This window comes from Ochotona curzoniae, unplaced genomic scaffold (assembly GCF_017591425.1).
Source record: "Ochotona curzoniae isolate NIBS_2020 unplaced genomic scaffold, NIBS_Ocur_1.0 contig_21, whole genome shotgun sequence".
NCBI lineage: Eukaryota > Metazoa > Chordata > Mammalia > Lagomorpha > Ochotonidae > Ochotona > Ochotona curzoniae.
The window spans coordinates 8,579,285-8,596,311 of record NW_024465322.1 but is presented as its reverse complement, the minus strand read 5'-3'; the positions used below and the strand labels follow the sequence as shown (position 1 = coordinate 8,596,311).

The following is a 17,027-nucleotide window of genomic DNA, read 5'->3' as shown; positions in this document are numbered from 1 at the left end:
AGCAAGGTCACCTGACATCCACACTCAGGTTAACCCTGACATCTCTAGCAACACTAACAACGCCTTGCTAGACCACGCTTAGCCACAACATTACAGTAACAGCTGCACTTGACTGCACTTAATACATTGTATTATTTCAGTACAAACAGAAAGTGCCACAAGGGAAAAAAAAAAAAAGTAGCATGGGGTATGAGAAGGCCCAGTGTCCCTTTCAGAAGTCCATTATAAAGGCAGCTGGACAGACTGGCTCAACACAAAGTGGCATGCCAGTCCATCTCCTTCCATCCCCATCCCGGCCTCCCAGGCCAGCACTGCTTACAAAAGTGCCTGTGTGGCCGTGAGAAGTGAGTCATGCATGTTCCATTGACAGATGGGGCGGGGTGGAGGGAAATCACCATTACATGCCCAGTTAGCTGGAAAAGCCCATCCTGTTTTTCCTCTTTTACACGAAAACGTCTCTCACAAACCTGAGACAAAGAATGCTCGCTAAGTTGGAATTCACCAAGTATTTCAGCACTTCTATGCTCAAAGAAAAAACTTACTTTTACAGCCAAGTGCATGAGCTCATAGTCCAGACCTAACAATTCGCACTGGGCAAAAGACTTGTACAATCAGTATAAAACATTTGTTCCTCTTCGCCCACACCAAGCAAAACAGCGGCTAAAGAAACGTAGCCCATCAGCAGTTCTCGGGACAGACTGCCCCACGAGATACTCACCCGGGCAGCCGAGGCACGTCAAGGGGGCGGGGGCAATCTCACAACTTCTTTTGCCAAGGAAACACAAGGACGAAGCAGCTTCCTTAAACTGACTGTAGAAGCCAGCCATGGGAAACACAACCTAACAGAGACAGCGACAACAATACCCGATACTGTCCCTGGAGACGAACACTGGTTGCGCCAAGAGACCAGGTGGCTCAGGCCATCTCATTACTGCCTAGGAAAGCAAATTCACATTGCAGAACCTGAAATTTAAAATCTGTATCTTAGCTTCAAAAATCTCCAATACAGGCTGGCTAACTTATCCAGATTCCTCCCCCCAAAATCCAACAGGCCGGGTGGCTCACTTTCAAATAATGCTTGAGCTCTGTATTCGGCACTGTGCTTGGAGCCTGAGAAACCACACAGGCAAGCCAAGGCGACGCGGAGGGAGGCAGGTAACTTCCGACCCACGCGCTACAGGGCACTTCAAAAGTTCATGGTCAAGAGGATGAAAACTTGTTCATCTTGGCGCCAAAAAAAAAGTGTGTGAGATCCATGCTAACTATGCATTCAGCAAGAACCTTCTGGAGAACACTTGCACTGCCTACAATTCATTACCAGCATCAATTAACTGGGTTGCTGAAGTGGATAATGAATTTAGATACTAAGAATATTAGAATCCACGCCAATACTATTTTTGCAAAAGAAGCTGCATTGTAACAAAGCAAAGTTCTAGCAAGTTTTTATTCAGATCGGGTTTCTTTACAGACATGATCTTTATCCTACTCCCTCACAGTATAAAATATGCTTAAGCCTACTTAGCATGTAAAATCATTTAAATCATCAGAGCACCAAAAATGCAACCGAAAAATCCAAAAATATGAAGGAAAAACACGAAAGAACAAAATTTTCACCCACGTCTTGGTAACCACTTGTGCGGTGGCGTATGCATACAATCACATACTCTCACGCAAAGCTAAGCTGTGCCTGTACCTTCTCTAAAAACAGCTATGTGTGAGCGAGAGAGAGAGACATTAATGGGTTAATGGCTTGGCTGCTACAGATACCACCCATTGTGCGTGGCTTTATCATTGTGTGTAACCAATTTCCTCCTTTTGTTCACTAAGATTTTATTTTAGGTAATCCCAATTTGCAAATAATTCTGGAAAACACCCACATCAAACTCCTAAAAATATTTCTGAATGCCCAGTCCCCCTGACCCTGGTTTGTCACTGCCCGCTGTGTGCCTTCAGCAATCTTCTGACATCCCAGCCCAGGTGGGCACCCAGCAACACGCCTGGCCGGCTCCCCGGCAGAGCTCTCCCGGAAGGGCGGCGTCTATTCCCAGCAAGGAAAGTGTGGCACTCCGGGAGCCAAAGGCTTTCACTGACACACTCCCCTTCCACTGCTTTTTACTCTCTTCCCAAGACTTTCGCCTCCTTTCTGGGAAGGGGCAGGCTCACCCCCACAGAGTGCGCAGGCAGGGCTCCATCCCGGGCCTCGCCAATCTGTGTTCCACAGACCCCACTGCACCGGGTGGCACAGGTTCCCTTCTTCACCTTCACAGCAAAGAAAGGCCGGGGATGCAGGACAGTGTGCTCAGGACAAGCAGACAGGATGGGAGAGTACCAGATCTGAAACAGCAGCAGGAAATCTCCAGGCACACTTTCAGAAAGTAGTAAAAATGATGAACTGTTTGTGTCACGCATCTTATAAGCATGTGGGGCCACACCTGCTGTTTCCGCCATTTAGGGAACAAACCAGAAGATGAAGACAGCTACCTTTCTTGCTTTCTCTCTCTCTTCCTCTCACATACCCACAACTCTGCCTTTCAAATAAATCGTTTTTAAAATGTAAATGCACTGGAACAAAACTGTTTTGACGCAAATACCCTCCTTCCTTAGCAAAAATCGCACAAATGCCTGCATCTTGGGAGTTGGCAGCGGCAGGGAAGAACAAGGTCATGATGCAGGCCCCGGCCACAGTGAAGCCAAGAACAGTGAGAGCGTTCCCAAAACTGTACTCAGTGCAAAGACGTCTTCTATGGGTGGTTGATTTATGTTACAGCGTCCGACGTGTTTCTGCCTTTTACTCAGCCTATGTGTAGTCCTCTGTGCTTTAGACAGCAAAGGCTGCAGAGAGTAACCACGCGGTACGGACACCAGGTGCTTCCTCCCGATGCTAAGCGGAGTACACTTAAACCAACCCCGCAACACACTGCCTGAATTTTTTCTTAACAGCAAGGATGAGCCCCGGACGGGGCCATTTGGCCTTTGGTGCTCAGGACTGCGGCAAGGGAAGTGGAGCCAACTGCCTGTGGTCCTCACCACGCCTCGCTGCTACTCCACATCCTCACCGCCACACTGTATCACTTCCAGGTGCTCCTCAGACCCCAGCTGATCCATACCTAGGCTCAGCCCATTTAAATGCTCTAACCCTAACAGCCACCAGCCGCGAGCCTTCCCAGTGTTCTGTGCACACACGGTTTGGATAGAAAGTGATTGGCTGATTTATCAGAGATGAGAAATAAAACCCTAACAACAATATTTCAAACTTAACCAGACCTCATCCTTTTGAAAGGTCTTACGTAAACACATCAGCCTTATATCCAAGGTCATCAAGAGCCCATTCTATTCCTGATTTGAGTCACTGAACAAATCATTCTTTTGTCCTAATTCATCCTTCTGGAACAAAGGGTTATTCAAATATAAACTTATGTATCAACTAATTAAAAGTGAAAAGCATTCTAGAGATCAGCAAATAGGGAACTCTGATTTCAAAGACCACAATGCAGCCTTCTCATCTTAAACAAGATTTAAGCTTCACAAGCGCTGTAATCAGTGTCCTGACCACTTCTCCAATACGTAAATTCAATCTCCCTTGATTTCCTGTTTTCCTAGCAACCTCTTCTCTCCCGAGTATGAAAAGGGCTGTTTGTTGAGATCCTACAGAATACCCCAGACGGTCCTCTGCTGAAACAGTGAGCAGCATGAAGACGTGAGCCACTGCGATTGGACGACGCGTTCCGCTTAACACAGCGCTGAACAGCAGAGGTGTGCGAGGGCACCAAGAACCCAGAGACCGGGAAGCCACAAGAGCAGCCTCAGGGCAAGGCGATCCTGAAAAGAGGAGGAAAGTTTAAAATGCCACAGGAAAGCCATCGTGGAGACAGAAGAGAGAGATACAAAAAGGCTTTGGCAATCCCTAAAAACTCAGCTCTTGGGACACACCAGGTTACCGGGTGCCCACCAGAGTACCCTTTGGGGGGCCTGGCTCCTTCACGTCTAATCCAGCTTCCTGGGAATGCATTTGGCAGGCAGGTGATGGGCAAGAACCTGAGTTCCCAACACCCACGCGGAAGCCCTGGCTGGAGTTCTGGCTGGTGAGGGCATCGGAGGGCATCTTCCAGCAGATGGAAGATATATCCTCTTCTCCTCTCTTACTTCAGGTTTTTCCTAGTATCTGCTACCCAGCTGCCAGAAAATATATCCCTGAATGCTGAAGAGATCTCTCATTCCCTGAATCTGCAAGTCACAACCTATATTTAAACCGCACTGACAAAATACAAATTCCTGTTACAGCTATCTGCTTTTTGAACCTGTAGGTTTTTCCTTATAACTTCTAGAAAATGACTTTCCTCCCTGTGTGAGGTACCCTTCTCCCTCCAGAAAGCTCCCACTCTGCAAAATCTGGGTAAAATGAAAGACTAGGTTGCTATTTCTCAGGGGAAGAAGGAGAAATTTTCCCAGCCTTTTCCCAGAAACCCTGTAGAGCATGCAGGTGCCAAAAGGCAGAGGGAAGCCTCGTTTGGTGCCCTGTGCTAGGCTGGCAGGCACGCACGTGTCCCCTCCTGCACCTCACTGGCCTCGCCCATGTCAACCCCGGTGTCACAGGGCTGTCTTTTAGGACGTGACTAAAAGTGAGCCAGCCAACTAAGATTCCCAAAGTCCCCTAAAAAAAAAAAAAAAAAAAACCTAAAACTTGAAGAAATTTCTAATGGGGTCAAGAGAAAAAGAACAGCACTTGGCACGATTTTCTGTTCATTTCACATCCTTGAGAGGTCAGAACAGCACACAGCACATGTTCCCACAAAGTGGGAATCAGTTACCCTAATATGGCCAGGCCCTAAATAAAGCCACCCTTTTTTTTTTTTTTTAACTTTTTGGATCCAAGTGCATCCAATTAAATTTGTGGCTAGAGGAAACGGTGGTGGGCAACCAGGCAGGGAACACACACAAACAACTCCACCATCTCTACCAAGATGAAAATGGCTTCCGCACGTCCCAAAGGACTGATGACACCTGAAAACACACACGCCCCCTTACCGGGAATTTGCACCCTTGAACTTGTCCAAATTAACCAAGAAGAAAGGGCAGAAATGACACCCCAGGAAGTAATTCTGCCATTCTGAGAAGGAACACACCTCCAGCGGAACATTGCCCGACGTACAGGGCAGGACTGGGCTCCAAGAGTGCCACAGGTGCACGTCCTCACGCTTACCTTTCAAACACCGCCCCCTCACACACACACGTTCTTCCTTTCTGAGGATCCTTGCTTTACACCCATGGAATCCAAGCAAAGCACAATCACCAAGAGGAACTCCTCCCAAAAGCTACTTCCCCGTTTCCCTTGCAACTTCTGAAAGGTTTATTATAACGCATGGATCCAGACCTGTTTAACAACAACCAGCTAACCAGCCGGGAGCCCAGGGTGATTGGGCTGTTGCAGACCGCGTTAGAACCGCTTCAGTAAAGAGAAGACATTCTAAGGCAGCCCTTAAAACTTAGCCCTTGCAAGCAGAAGAGCCAGGTGATAATTTAAAAGGCTGGATTCTGCGGTCAAATGGCTTGGTTCCAATCGCACGCTCTGCCACTTCGCAGCTGCGGGTCTTCAGCCCTCGAGTACTCGAGGACTTTGCAACCTCGCAAATGCGAATCCTAGCAGCACCTGCGCTCAAGGGGGGCAAGAGTACGTGCACGCACTCCGCAAAGGTGGCACTTGCAACATAACGCCGCGGTGTTCTTCACCTGGAATGCCAGACAGCGCCTAACAGCGCTTTACTCCCCCGCTTCCCGACACATCATGCGGCATCCGCCTAACGAATGATGTGGAAATTACATACTTTTCATTCACCCGTCTGGAAGCTTGTCAGACAGCCGGGCGAGCAGGGAGAAGGGGGGAAGGAGGCGGCTTGGCCTCTCTCCGTGGCAGTTCACAACTTCAGCAACACAATAGGTGGGAGCTAGCCCCGGACTGACAGCCGACCCGCCCGGAGGGGGTCCCCCAGCCCGCCGCCAGCGCCCCGGCTCCAGCGCCGAGCCCCGCACCGAACTCCCGGAGAGCCGCAGGACCCGGCGGAGTGGTCCGGGCCGCCCCTCGCCGGCACCCCGCTTCTCCTCCCGCGCCCCCTCACCTGAAGGCGGGTCCCTCCTTGGGCGCCCTGCCCGGGGCGGCCGTCGCCGCCGAGCCGCCGCCCCTTTTGTTGAAGAGCTTCTGGAGCAGGGTCGGGGCCATGATGCCGCCGGGGCCCCGGGCGCGGCGCTCGCACGCCAGGGCAAGGGCGTCAGCGTGCAGCCCGGAGCGGCGGCCTCGGGCCCATGGCGGGCCGGCCGGCGGGGCGCCGCGCCTGAGGAGCCGGGCTCGGCGCCGGGGCGGCTCCCGGGACGCAGCCGGCCCGCCGCGGCCGCCTCAGCCGCTGACAGTTATCCGCTGCCGGAGGAGCCCGCGGCCACACGGCGGCGCGGGAGGAGCGGCCCGGCCCCGGCGGCGGCCATTGGCCCGCAGGCCGCCCGCCCCGGGCTCGCGTAAAGCCCGGGCCCGGATCCGGCGGCCGGGAGCTCGGGGCCCGAGGGGGCGGGCTCGGGGGCGGCGCCGGCCGGAGGGGCCGCCTCCCTCCCTCGGGAAGCGCCCGAAAGCCGCGTGCCGAGCGGGGTTCCGGGGAGACGGAGCCCCCCGCAGCTGGGCCTGGCTTGGTGCGGGTGCCAGAGCCCCTGCGTGGGAGGGCGGGCTGGCACGAGGTTGCATTTTCCCCGGACTGTCACGGGACCCGAAATATGAGCACTTCTTTTCCATGATCCACGTTGGATTTTCTCCAAGCATTTTTTTTTGGGGGGGGGGGGTTGTAATTTGCTCTTTTGATTTCAACGGTGTTTCAAATTCTGTGTCGTGTGTGACGTCTTGGGCCACCCGCGTTCTTGTATAAACACATTTATGTAAAAAGTTGCATGTGAAAGATTGAAGAGCCCTTAAAAAAAAAAAAAAAAGACTACTTTATGACGAGAGGGTGCTTTCCTAAAGGTCTAACGATGACCGGGGCACACAATATTCAGCAGCAGGGATTTTTTTGTTTGTTTGTTGCTTTTCTTGGGCAAGGGAGAGGGAGTTGTCTTTGATAAGGTATGTTTGACTTGTTTTGTCTTTGAGTTAACTTCCCGTCCAGTCCCACCCCGGTCGGCGCCTCGGTAGCACCGAGGGCTCCTTGCTGCAGGTGATCAGCGCGGGGCTCTGCCCTTTCTGAACTCTAAGACGGTAAACCTGCGGCGGCTGCATTAAAACATGGCCCACCTGCGCTTCTCGGGGTTGCTCCGAGGAACTCTGCAGACTCCAAACGGCCAGTTATGTTTCTGGGAGTAATCAGAAATATCCACCTGGCACTTAACTTCTTCTGTGATTGATTTTTAAATCTTCAAGTAATTTATTTGAAAAGTAAAGGGACAAAGGTCTCCCATTTGCTGTTTCTCGCTCCCTGTGTTTATCTGTTACAAACCCCTGCTGGGCCAGGCTGAAACTGAAAGTTGGAACTGTGGAGAGAAGCCCACTTGGGTGGCAAGAACGAGACCACTTGCTGCCCCGCGAAGTGTGGGTTAGCCTGACGCTGGAGCGGGGCCAGTCGCTGACAGGCGATGCAATCAGAGATATTGCAACCATTTTTCAGTCTGTGAGCTCTGGAGCTTCACAAAGGTTAGGGAAAGATGGATGAAGCTGCTGTCATTTTTTGTTTGTTTGTTTTTTTTTTTAGTTTTTTCTTTAACTGCTACATTAGTGGGTTGGGTGTTAGTGCTGGCAAGCAATTATCCTTCTGCACAGTTGAGTGGACATAGATCGTAATTTCTCTGTTTCCGGAGAAGCTTTTCCACATGGGGCTGCCAATACTCCCAAGCATCCTACCCGTTAGGGATTGCTTTCAGAGGTTGCGGATTCACAAAGACAGCTCCAGAGACTCAGGGCACCTGGGGAGGCAGCAGCAGATGACTGAGACTCCCAGGTGTAAGTTCCGGGCTCCTGGCTGCCCCCTGCCTAACCCCTGGGTGGTTGTAGCCATTTGGGGATGAAAGACCCATCTCTCTCTCTCTCTTTGAAATAAATGGATACAAATATCAACACAAGATTTCATACATATCTCTAATGGTCCCAGTTGATCATTACTTATGCTTGTTCCTGTGCCGGAATGGACAAAAAACAATCCTTTTGAAAACTGCGCTGGATCGTCATTTTGCTGAAATGAAAATAGACATTCGTTGCCTCTTCAGTGAAAGCGGTTGTTCGTTTTTAAAGTTATAAGCACCAAGGGGAATGTGCACGGCGTGCTTTTCACCCCTGCCTCATCCAGTCACCTTGTAGGCTCCTCAGCCTTTCTCACGTGTCGCTGCCAAACCCCGTGAAGTGCAGTTGATATGCCACACCCTAGAACAGGGAAGAAGGCATCACACCTTTCTTTAGGATGGCTCTGGTTCTTATAAAATATTGGATAAGGAAATCACTCTTGATAAAATCATATAAGAATATTTTCTTTATTCTTAAATATTATTGAGTCATGAATTGTATTTCTGTGAAAGGCAGAGTGCCAGGGTGGGGAAGACGGTGTGAACGCTCTTCCATTGGCACCGGGTCACTTCCAAAATGCTGGCATTCAAAGCAGCACTGCAGTACGAGCTGTAGGCTTGCCACACCGCAGCACCAGCCCCACGTCATCAACTGTTAAGTTTCAGAAGCTTGATCCAGGATGCCATCCGAGGGCAGGCATGTAAGTTAGGGAAGAGAGCAGTAGGCCTTTCGTAGCAATTGCGAGATCACATCGCCAAGTGGGGGCACAGACATGACTGAGGAGTCCAGATGGGGCTGGGGTCCTGGCCAAACACAGGGTGAGCCAAGGGGTGAAGTCCTGGGGCTGAAGGGGCCTCCTTGGGTTGGGGCCAAGCCTGTGACATCCTGTCATGGCAACAAGGGACTTGGTGGGTGGGTCTCGATTAAGCTAGCTGCTGAGTAAAGACCCCGCAGTGAGACCTGGCCAGGGTGTGGCTCTGTTGGTGACAGTTCCCCGTGCACCTGCTCCTCTCTGCACGCTGGGCTTGGCAATGCCATTGTCCCCAGATTTTCATTCTTATCAACGATGCACCTTGCCCCACCATTTTTGGCCTAACTCCATTTCTGTTCCTTTAAAGAGCTTAGTGTGGTTGATGATTAACCAGTGAATATACATAACACCTTTGTTTCTCTATTAAACATGTCTATGTAACCCGTAGGTCAGAGTGTCCATGTGGCAAGCTTGGCATGTGCTGTCTTCTCGAATGTGCGTTTATTACCAGGACGAGTTAGCACACTGGGTAATGCCCTCAGTCCCTGGCAACCCTCGCGACAGAACTCTCAATGCCCTCGCTATGTGGATCAGGAAGACATTCCGAATCGTTTCCGGTGACTGACTTCGGAAGGAAGGAGTGGTCACTACTGTGCGCAGTAGGAACTGAGCATTCCTGGGCACACCAAAGCACTCAGGGATGTAAAAGGGATGTGAGAGAGCAGAGACAACACAGAGGGCAACTTCTCCCCTGGCCACCACAAAAATGTCTGTAAGGGGCCTAGAGCAGTAGCCTAGTGGCAAAAACTTTTGCCTTGAATGTGCCGGGATTCCATATGGGCACCAGTTCACGTCTTTGAAGCCCTGCTTCCCATCCAGCTCCCTGCTTGTGACCTGGGAAAGCAGTTGAGGATGGCCCAAAGCCTTGGGACCCTGCACCCACGTGGGAGACCTGGAAGAAGTTCCCAGCTCCTGGCTTCGGATCAACACAGCTACTTTGCGGTCACTTGGGGAGTGAAGCATCAGACGTAAGATCTTCCTCTCTCTCTCCTCTCTATATATCTTACTTTACAATGAAAATAAAAATTTTAAAAAATCAAATGTTTAGAGAATGGTGTGTTGGCTCAATTAGCTAATCCTCCACCTGCAAGTGCCAGGATTGCATAGAGGCATGGGGTCACGTTCAGGATACTCCACTTCCCATCTAGCTCCCCGGCGTGGCCTGGGAGAGCGCATGCATCAGAACTGGCTCCTGCCGCCTAGCTCCGGACCGGCTTCGCTCCAGCACTGAGGCCCCTGGTCAGTGAACCAGCAGACAGAATATCTTTGTGTTTTTCCTTCTTTGTGGAAATCTGATTTTCCAATATAAATAAATAAATCTTTAAAAATAATAAAATGACACACGATGTGTTTGTTTTTGCGTGTGTCCTTAGTTTGTGTTTTTTAAATAGCCCCACCTGGAGGCATTGTTAAAAATTCTTTCCCTGGGCTTAATCCTGTAGAATTCCAATCCACGAGATTGGGACACTTTGAAGTAGGTCCTCTAGAAGTCTGGAGGCAGACTACTCCTGGATAACACTTTGAAAACCATCACTTAGACCCTAGAAATATGCAAAGCATTACAAGAATGTGTAGTTTTTCAGTTGCTTCTTGATGCTTCATAACCAAAGAAATCTGAAAATCGCTGCTGATTCCTGCCTGCCTTCCCAGAATAACTGAGATTCCAGTTATTTAACGTGAAGAAGCAAAGCTAAATATTGTTGTAGTATTTATACTTTTAAAAAAAACAACTGATTATGTGGCATAGAACATAAAAACATCAGCTAAATGTTCATCCCATTGGTTAACATAGTACCATCACGAAGAGCAGTGGACTGTTACATGCAGTAGATTGAATATGAACCTGACAGCTTAAAAAGTTTAATCTGAATTCATCAGCAGCTACCATGATGTTGACCAAAACTGGAGTTGAATTTTATACAGCCATTCATTTATATACTTTATTGACACTTTTTAAATTGTATAAATTTTATTTTTTTTTATAATTTTTACACATTTGATTAGAGTATGGAAGGTCAAGGGCTAGAAGAGTGGGTCAAACTATAGTTTTCATATTCTCTTTTTGCCTTCCTGTACCTGGGGGACAGGAGGAGATAAGGGGAGAAGCCACACCCAGCCTTCCAAACGCCTCTGTCCCCTGGGTGGAAGACAGCCGCCGGACACCGCCCCAGGTCCCCGATGTGGGGCAAGCTCTGAGAGTCCTGCTCCAGTGGTTTTGATGGTTCAGCAGTCCTGAATTACTACTGATCTCACCACCCCAAGCACGATGAAATCTCTTCAGAATCTACTGGCTGACATCTGCCCAGATGTCCACTGCCAACTCTTTTTTTTTAAATTTATTTTTATTATTTTTTATTGGAAAGGCGGATATACAGAGAGGAGAGACAGAGAGGAAGATCTTCCGTCCGATGATTCACTCCCTAAGTGAGCACAACGGCCGATGCTATGCCGATCCGAAGTCAGGAGCCTCTTCCGGGTCTCCCACGCGGGTGCAGGGTCCCAAAGCTTTGGGCCGTCCTCGACTGCTCTCCCGGGCCACAAGCAGGGAGCTGGATGGGAAGCAGGGCTGCCGGGATAGAACCGGTGCCCATATGGGATCCCGGGCGTGCAAGGCGAGGACCTTAACCATTGCGCCACCGCGCCGGGCCCCACTGCCAACTCTTTGCTGGGGCAGTTGATCAATTTGTTCTGTCATCCATCCTCTGTTATGGTACCAGGCATCCTCTGAATTCTCCAGTGTATTGCAACTGGCTATGCTGTCCGCTGCTCCGTCTAAGCCACTGAGGAGGCCCAGCTATGACGCATGCATTCCACGGTCAGACCATGGAATCTGCAATTTTCTCCAGAGTTGGGATTCTGAGTCCAGCAATTCAGTTGATAGGATCCCCAGAGAAATTTCATCTGAGGTGATTCCAGACCTGATTCTTGTGTGTGCTTGCCAGCACAGGTTCCGGCACAGTTCGTCGCCCAAATCAGCAACAGCCACACCCAGCCTCCCGCAGTAACTCCCACCAGGCCTGCCCCCTGCCCTGTTTCCCATGCTTGCCAGTACGTACAGCAGACTGATCCGATCTGTCCCACATTCCATTCAACTCTCATACATGTTGCCAGTCAGAGTGGCAACCCTTTGCATGTTGCTAAGAATCCATGAGATTGGGTCAACTTGTAAAAAAAAAAAAACCCAGAGATTTAGGCCTGGCACAATGATTCAGTGGCTAAATCCTTGCCTTGCACATGCTGGGATCCAGTATGGGCTCTTTCATGTGCCACTTTCCACCCACCTCCCTGCTTGTGGCTGGGGAAAGCAGCAGAGAATGGTCCAAGGCCTTGGGACCCTGCCCTCTGTGAGGTACCTGGAGGAAGATCCTGGCTCCTGTTTTTGGATTGGCTCGGCCTCGGTCATTGAGGCCACTTGGGGAGTAAACCAGCCGACAGAAGATTTTTCTATGCCTCCTTTTATCTGTAGATCTGCCTTTCCAATAAAAATAAATGGAATTTTTTTTTTTTAAAAAGCAGATTTGTTTTGACTCCCTCTTCTGAAAGCTGCAAAGTCCAAGAACATGGCACTGGCACCGACAGTTTCAGCCCCTGGTAGAGAAATGAGACAGCATGCAGAAGAAAAGACACTCAGGGCTGGCGCAGTGGTGTGGCACACTACTCCTCAGCCTGCAGTGCTGGCATCCCACACAGGACTAGTTCATGTCCCAGCTGCTCTACTTCTGATTCATCTCCCTGCTGACGTGCCAGGGAAAGCAGCAAAAGGTGGCCCCGGTGCTTGGGTTCCTGCACCTGCGTGGGAGACCCGCATTGTGGCCACGTGGGGATAGGTCAGTGGGTGGAAGATCTCTTTTTGTCTTTCTCTCTTCACCCCCACCCAATCTCTCATCTCTATATGTCTGCCTTTCCAAAAGGAAGGAAAAGAAAGGAAAGGAAAGGAAAGGAAAGGAAAGGAAAGGAAAGGAAAGGAAAGGAAAGGAAAGGAAAGGAAAGGAAAGGAAAGGAAAGGAAAGGAAAGGAAAGGAAGGACAGACTTCCAATAAAGGAAGGGATGAAAGGGCTGCACCTGTTGTGCAACAACCCATCTCCAGGACAGATAATTCACCCACTTCCTCTTCATGACCTAATCACTCTCAAAGATGCCACTTCCTGTACCACCACTACCACCACTGCAGTCACATTTCAGCACAAGTTTCAGAAGGAACAAATCCTTTTTCAGAGCATGAAAATTGCCACTTCCCTTAAAAAAATGTGTTTATTTGCATTTGAAAGGCATATTTTACACAGAAAGAGAGATAGATCTTCTGTCTGCTGGTTCACTCCCCAAGTGGGTGGGACAGGGAGAGTGGAGATCATCTGAAGCCAGGAGCCCCGAGCTTCCTCAGGCTCTTCTAGGTGGGTGCAGGGAACCAAGGACCCCAGCCACCCTCTGCTGCTTTCCCGAGCCATAAACAGGGAGCTGGATGGGAAGTGGAGCAGCCAGGACACAAGCGAGCACCCATAAGGGATGTTGGTGCTAACGTGGACTAGCCCGATAAGCCTTTGCACCGACCCCACGGCGACCCCTTCTACACTCTCCGCCCTTGACCCTCTCGCTCCATCTCTCTGTTCTATGTGTACCCTGGAAAGAGATATTTATTGTTCTTGAATTTAAATTTTGCCTTCTCATATTTCCTCTTTCAAAAACTCTCTTCTTTTGAAAAATTTAAAGCATATACAAAAGTAGGGTTGTAGTATAATGAGCCTCCTTATATAATTACTCAATTTCATCAATTATAAATATTTTGCACTTTAATTTCATTAACCTGGTTTTCTTAACTTTTCTGGACTGTCTTAAAACAAATACCAGATATCACTTAATTTTACCTACAAATGGAGCATCCAGGACATGAACAGGTGCCCATGTGGCATCTGGCCTGTATGAGGTAAGGGCTTTTAGCTACTAGGCTACCACACTGGGCCCTGTTGACTTGTTTCAAGGTATTATAAAACCATAAAGACTTGAGCAGGCATTTGGCCCAGTGGTTAAGGGTTCCATGTCTCAGCTCGGAGTGCCCAGGTTTAATATCCTGGCTCCAGCCACCTGTTAACATGTACCCTATCACACAGCAATATGCTTAAGTAACTGAGTCCCTGTAACCCAGCTCCAGGTTGTCTCAAAACTGTCTTTGTACGAAGGCCTTGGTCAAATCAAGCTCTTGTGATGGGGTGCAGCCGGGTGCTGGCACCCTATGACAGTGAGCTGATATGGTGCTTTACAAGAGGACAGCAAAAGGCCCGGCGTGGTAGCCTAGTAGCTAAAGTCCCTGCCTTGCATGCTCCGGGATCCCATATGGACGCCAGCAGCCCTTCTTCCCATCCAGGTTCCTGCTTGTGACCTAAGAAAGCAGTGAAGGATGGCCCAAAGCCTTGGGACCCTACACTCACGAGGAAGACCCGGAAGAGCTCCTGGCTCCTGGCTTCGGATCAGCGCAGCTCTGGCCACTGCAGCCGCTTGGGGAGTGAATCAATGGATGGAAGGTTCCCTAACTCTGGTCTGTGGTGTGGTGGCTGCTGGAGTGCAGCACCGTTTGCCTTCTGGCATGAGCTCTGTCGGTCTCCAAAGCACTCTAAGACATTGCACTTGGCTGACCTGTCTCCTAAGTCCTTTTTCATCTTGGTTTCCAACCCACTTTCTCTATGCCACCTACATGTTAAACAAAAATATTACCTTTTCCCTAAGGAAGATCCCACACTCTGGTGGCTTGCATTCTCGTGGCGTTGTCTTGTGCCTTTCTCTCCCACATTTCTTGGTAACTGTCGTAATATCTAGTTAAGGACTGGACCCGCTGCCATCTCTTTCAACATCAGTTCTAGGCGCAAGGCTGTGCGTGCTGTCCAGTTTGTTGAGGAGCCACAGGTTCTGGACGATGAGCTCTTCTTGACGAAGCTGACCGTCTCCTCCCTGAGGGGAGGTCGGTCTATGGCTTCCAGGGCACCACCCTGTCACTCCTTGTTGATGGCTTCTTAGCTCATTTTCCCGGCTCCTTTCAGGGGGTCCTGCCTCTACATGTTGGCGTCTTGCAGCCCTCGTTGCTGGTTCTCACGTCTTCTCCAGCTGTGCTAACTGCATGGTGACTCCATTAGTTTCCTGGCTTTAATGGCCGTTCTTGCCTGTTGAGTCTAACGCACAGCTTCTGCCTGGAGTTCTCCCAAGAAAGCGCCGCGCACGGCGCCTGGGAATGCGTCTGTGCCCAGGAAGCGTCTCTGGTGCCTTGGGCCATATTTTCGCAACCAACTTATCACCACCCAGCATCTCCTCTCCATCTTCTTCACGTCAGTTGATGATAACTCTGTCCTTCCAGTTTTCCAGGACCAAAATCTTACAATCCTTCCCGACCCTTCTTGAATCTCTACTCCAACACTTCAGCCAATCCAACTGAACAGCCCCGCACGCTGCTCGTTTGTCACCAGCTCTGCTGCTCCCATCTGGAAATCCAATCCACTGTCATCCTTGGCCTCCTAACAGAGCCTCCTGTCTGCTCTCTGCCCCATTTGTCTGTTCTTACCACGACAGGCTGATCTGTTCAGAATGCAGGTCGTGTTGGATCACTGCTCCGCCCCAAACACCCCCGTGACTGCCGGGCATCTCCTCAGAGGAGAAGCCCAAGTCTGTGAAGTGGCTTAAAGCACCCCGTATGTCCTGATCAGGCGAGACTCCCAGGATTCTCCCCCTTGCTTCCTCCCCTCCAGCCGCACGGCGCCTTCACGTTTCCAGCGCGCACCTTGCGCTGTGCTCCGCTCAGGCGTTCTCTTCCAGACTGCTCTGCCCAGGCTCATTCCTCCTTTCTCTCAGGCTTTCTAGAAGAGTCTTTCCTAACCACGTTTTTTCCCCATCCTTCCCCACCCCCCGCCTTTTTTTTTTCTTTTAATTGGAAATCAGATTTCCAGAGAGAAGGAAAGATGGAGAGAAAGATCTTTCATCTGCTGGTTCATTCCCCAAGTGACCGCAATGGCTGGAGCTGAGCTGATCAGAAGCCAGGAGCCAGGATCCTCTTCCGGGTCTCCCACATGGGTGCAGGGTCCCAAGGCTTTGGGCCGTCCTCGACTGTTTTGCCAGGCCACAAGCAGGGAGCTGGATGGGAAGCGAAGCAGCTGGGATATGAAATGGCATTCAAATGGGATCCCAGTGGATGTGAGGCTCAGACTTTAGCCGCTACAGCGCCAGGCCCATCCTGACCACATTCTTTAGATCCATGTGCTCCTAAAAGTTGAAGTGTTGAGTCACAGCATGAAGCATTTTTATTTTGATAAACACTGGCAAATAATAGTGTATGAGTGTGCTTCCCTCCTGTGACCTGGCCAATTGAAGCTAATTTTTATGATGGTATATTGATAATTTTTTTAAAATTTAATTTTTTTTAAATTTCTTTCTTAAGCTTATTCGAAAGAGAGACCTACATCTGTCAGCTGGTTCACCTGCCAATGCCTGCCAGCCAGGAGCCTGGAATTCCACCTGAGTCTCCCCTGTGCATGGCGGGGTGATAAGGACGTGAGCCTGCTCACAGGCGGGATCTCAATTTTCTGAGCTTGGGCACAGCTTCTAAGTGTAGTTTTTAAAATTGCATTTTTAAAATGTAAGAGAGAGAGAGAGAGAGAGAGTCGGCGCAATGGCTTAGTAGCTAAATTTTCACCTTATATGACCCCCAATCCCATATGGTCTGTGGTTTGTGTCTTGGCTGCTCCACTTCCCACCCAGCTCCCTGCCTGTGGCCTGGGAAAGCAGTCGAGGACGGCCAAAGCCTTGGGACCCTGCACCCATGTGCGAGACCCAGGGGGAAGCTCCCGGCCTCAGATCAGCTCAGCTCTGGCTGTTATGGCCACTTGGGGAGTGAACCAGCAGAAGGAAGAACTTTTCTCTGTATCTCCTTCTCTCTGTAAATCTGCCTTTGCAATAAAAATAAAATAAATCTTTTTACAATGTTGAGAGAGAATCCTCTTTTGCGCGCATTTATTCCTTAAAGGCTCATGACACCTGACAGGCTGAAGTAGGGAGCCACGCACTCAACCCAGGTTTCCCATGGGGTTAGCAAGAACCCAGCTGGTTGACCCATCATGGCGGCAGAACAGCTCTAAAATGGTTTGGAGAAAATGATACATAATCTCCACAGAAGAGGTTATATGTAACACCATTTCTATCTGTATCTATTTGTAGAT

General features: G+C 49.9%; 1 protein-coding gene across 1 annotated transcript in view; it reads right to left on the bottom strand.

Annotated features, from left to right (window-relative positions):
* The window catches only part of FNIP2 (folliculin interacting protein 2), a 92,239-nt gene extending 85,910 nt beyond the window's left edge, over positions 1-6,329 (bottom strand). The window contains exon 1 of the mRNA XM_040971335.1: positions 6,114-6,329. Within this exon, the coding sequence (XP_040827269.1) occupies positions 6,114-6,214 (101 nt within the window). The 5' untranslated portion in view covers positions 6,215-6,329. The remainder of the gene's footprint in view (positions 1-6,113) is intronic.
* Between the last annotated feature and the right edge of the window lie 10,698 nt (positions 6,330-17,027).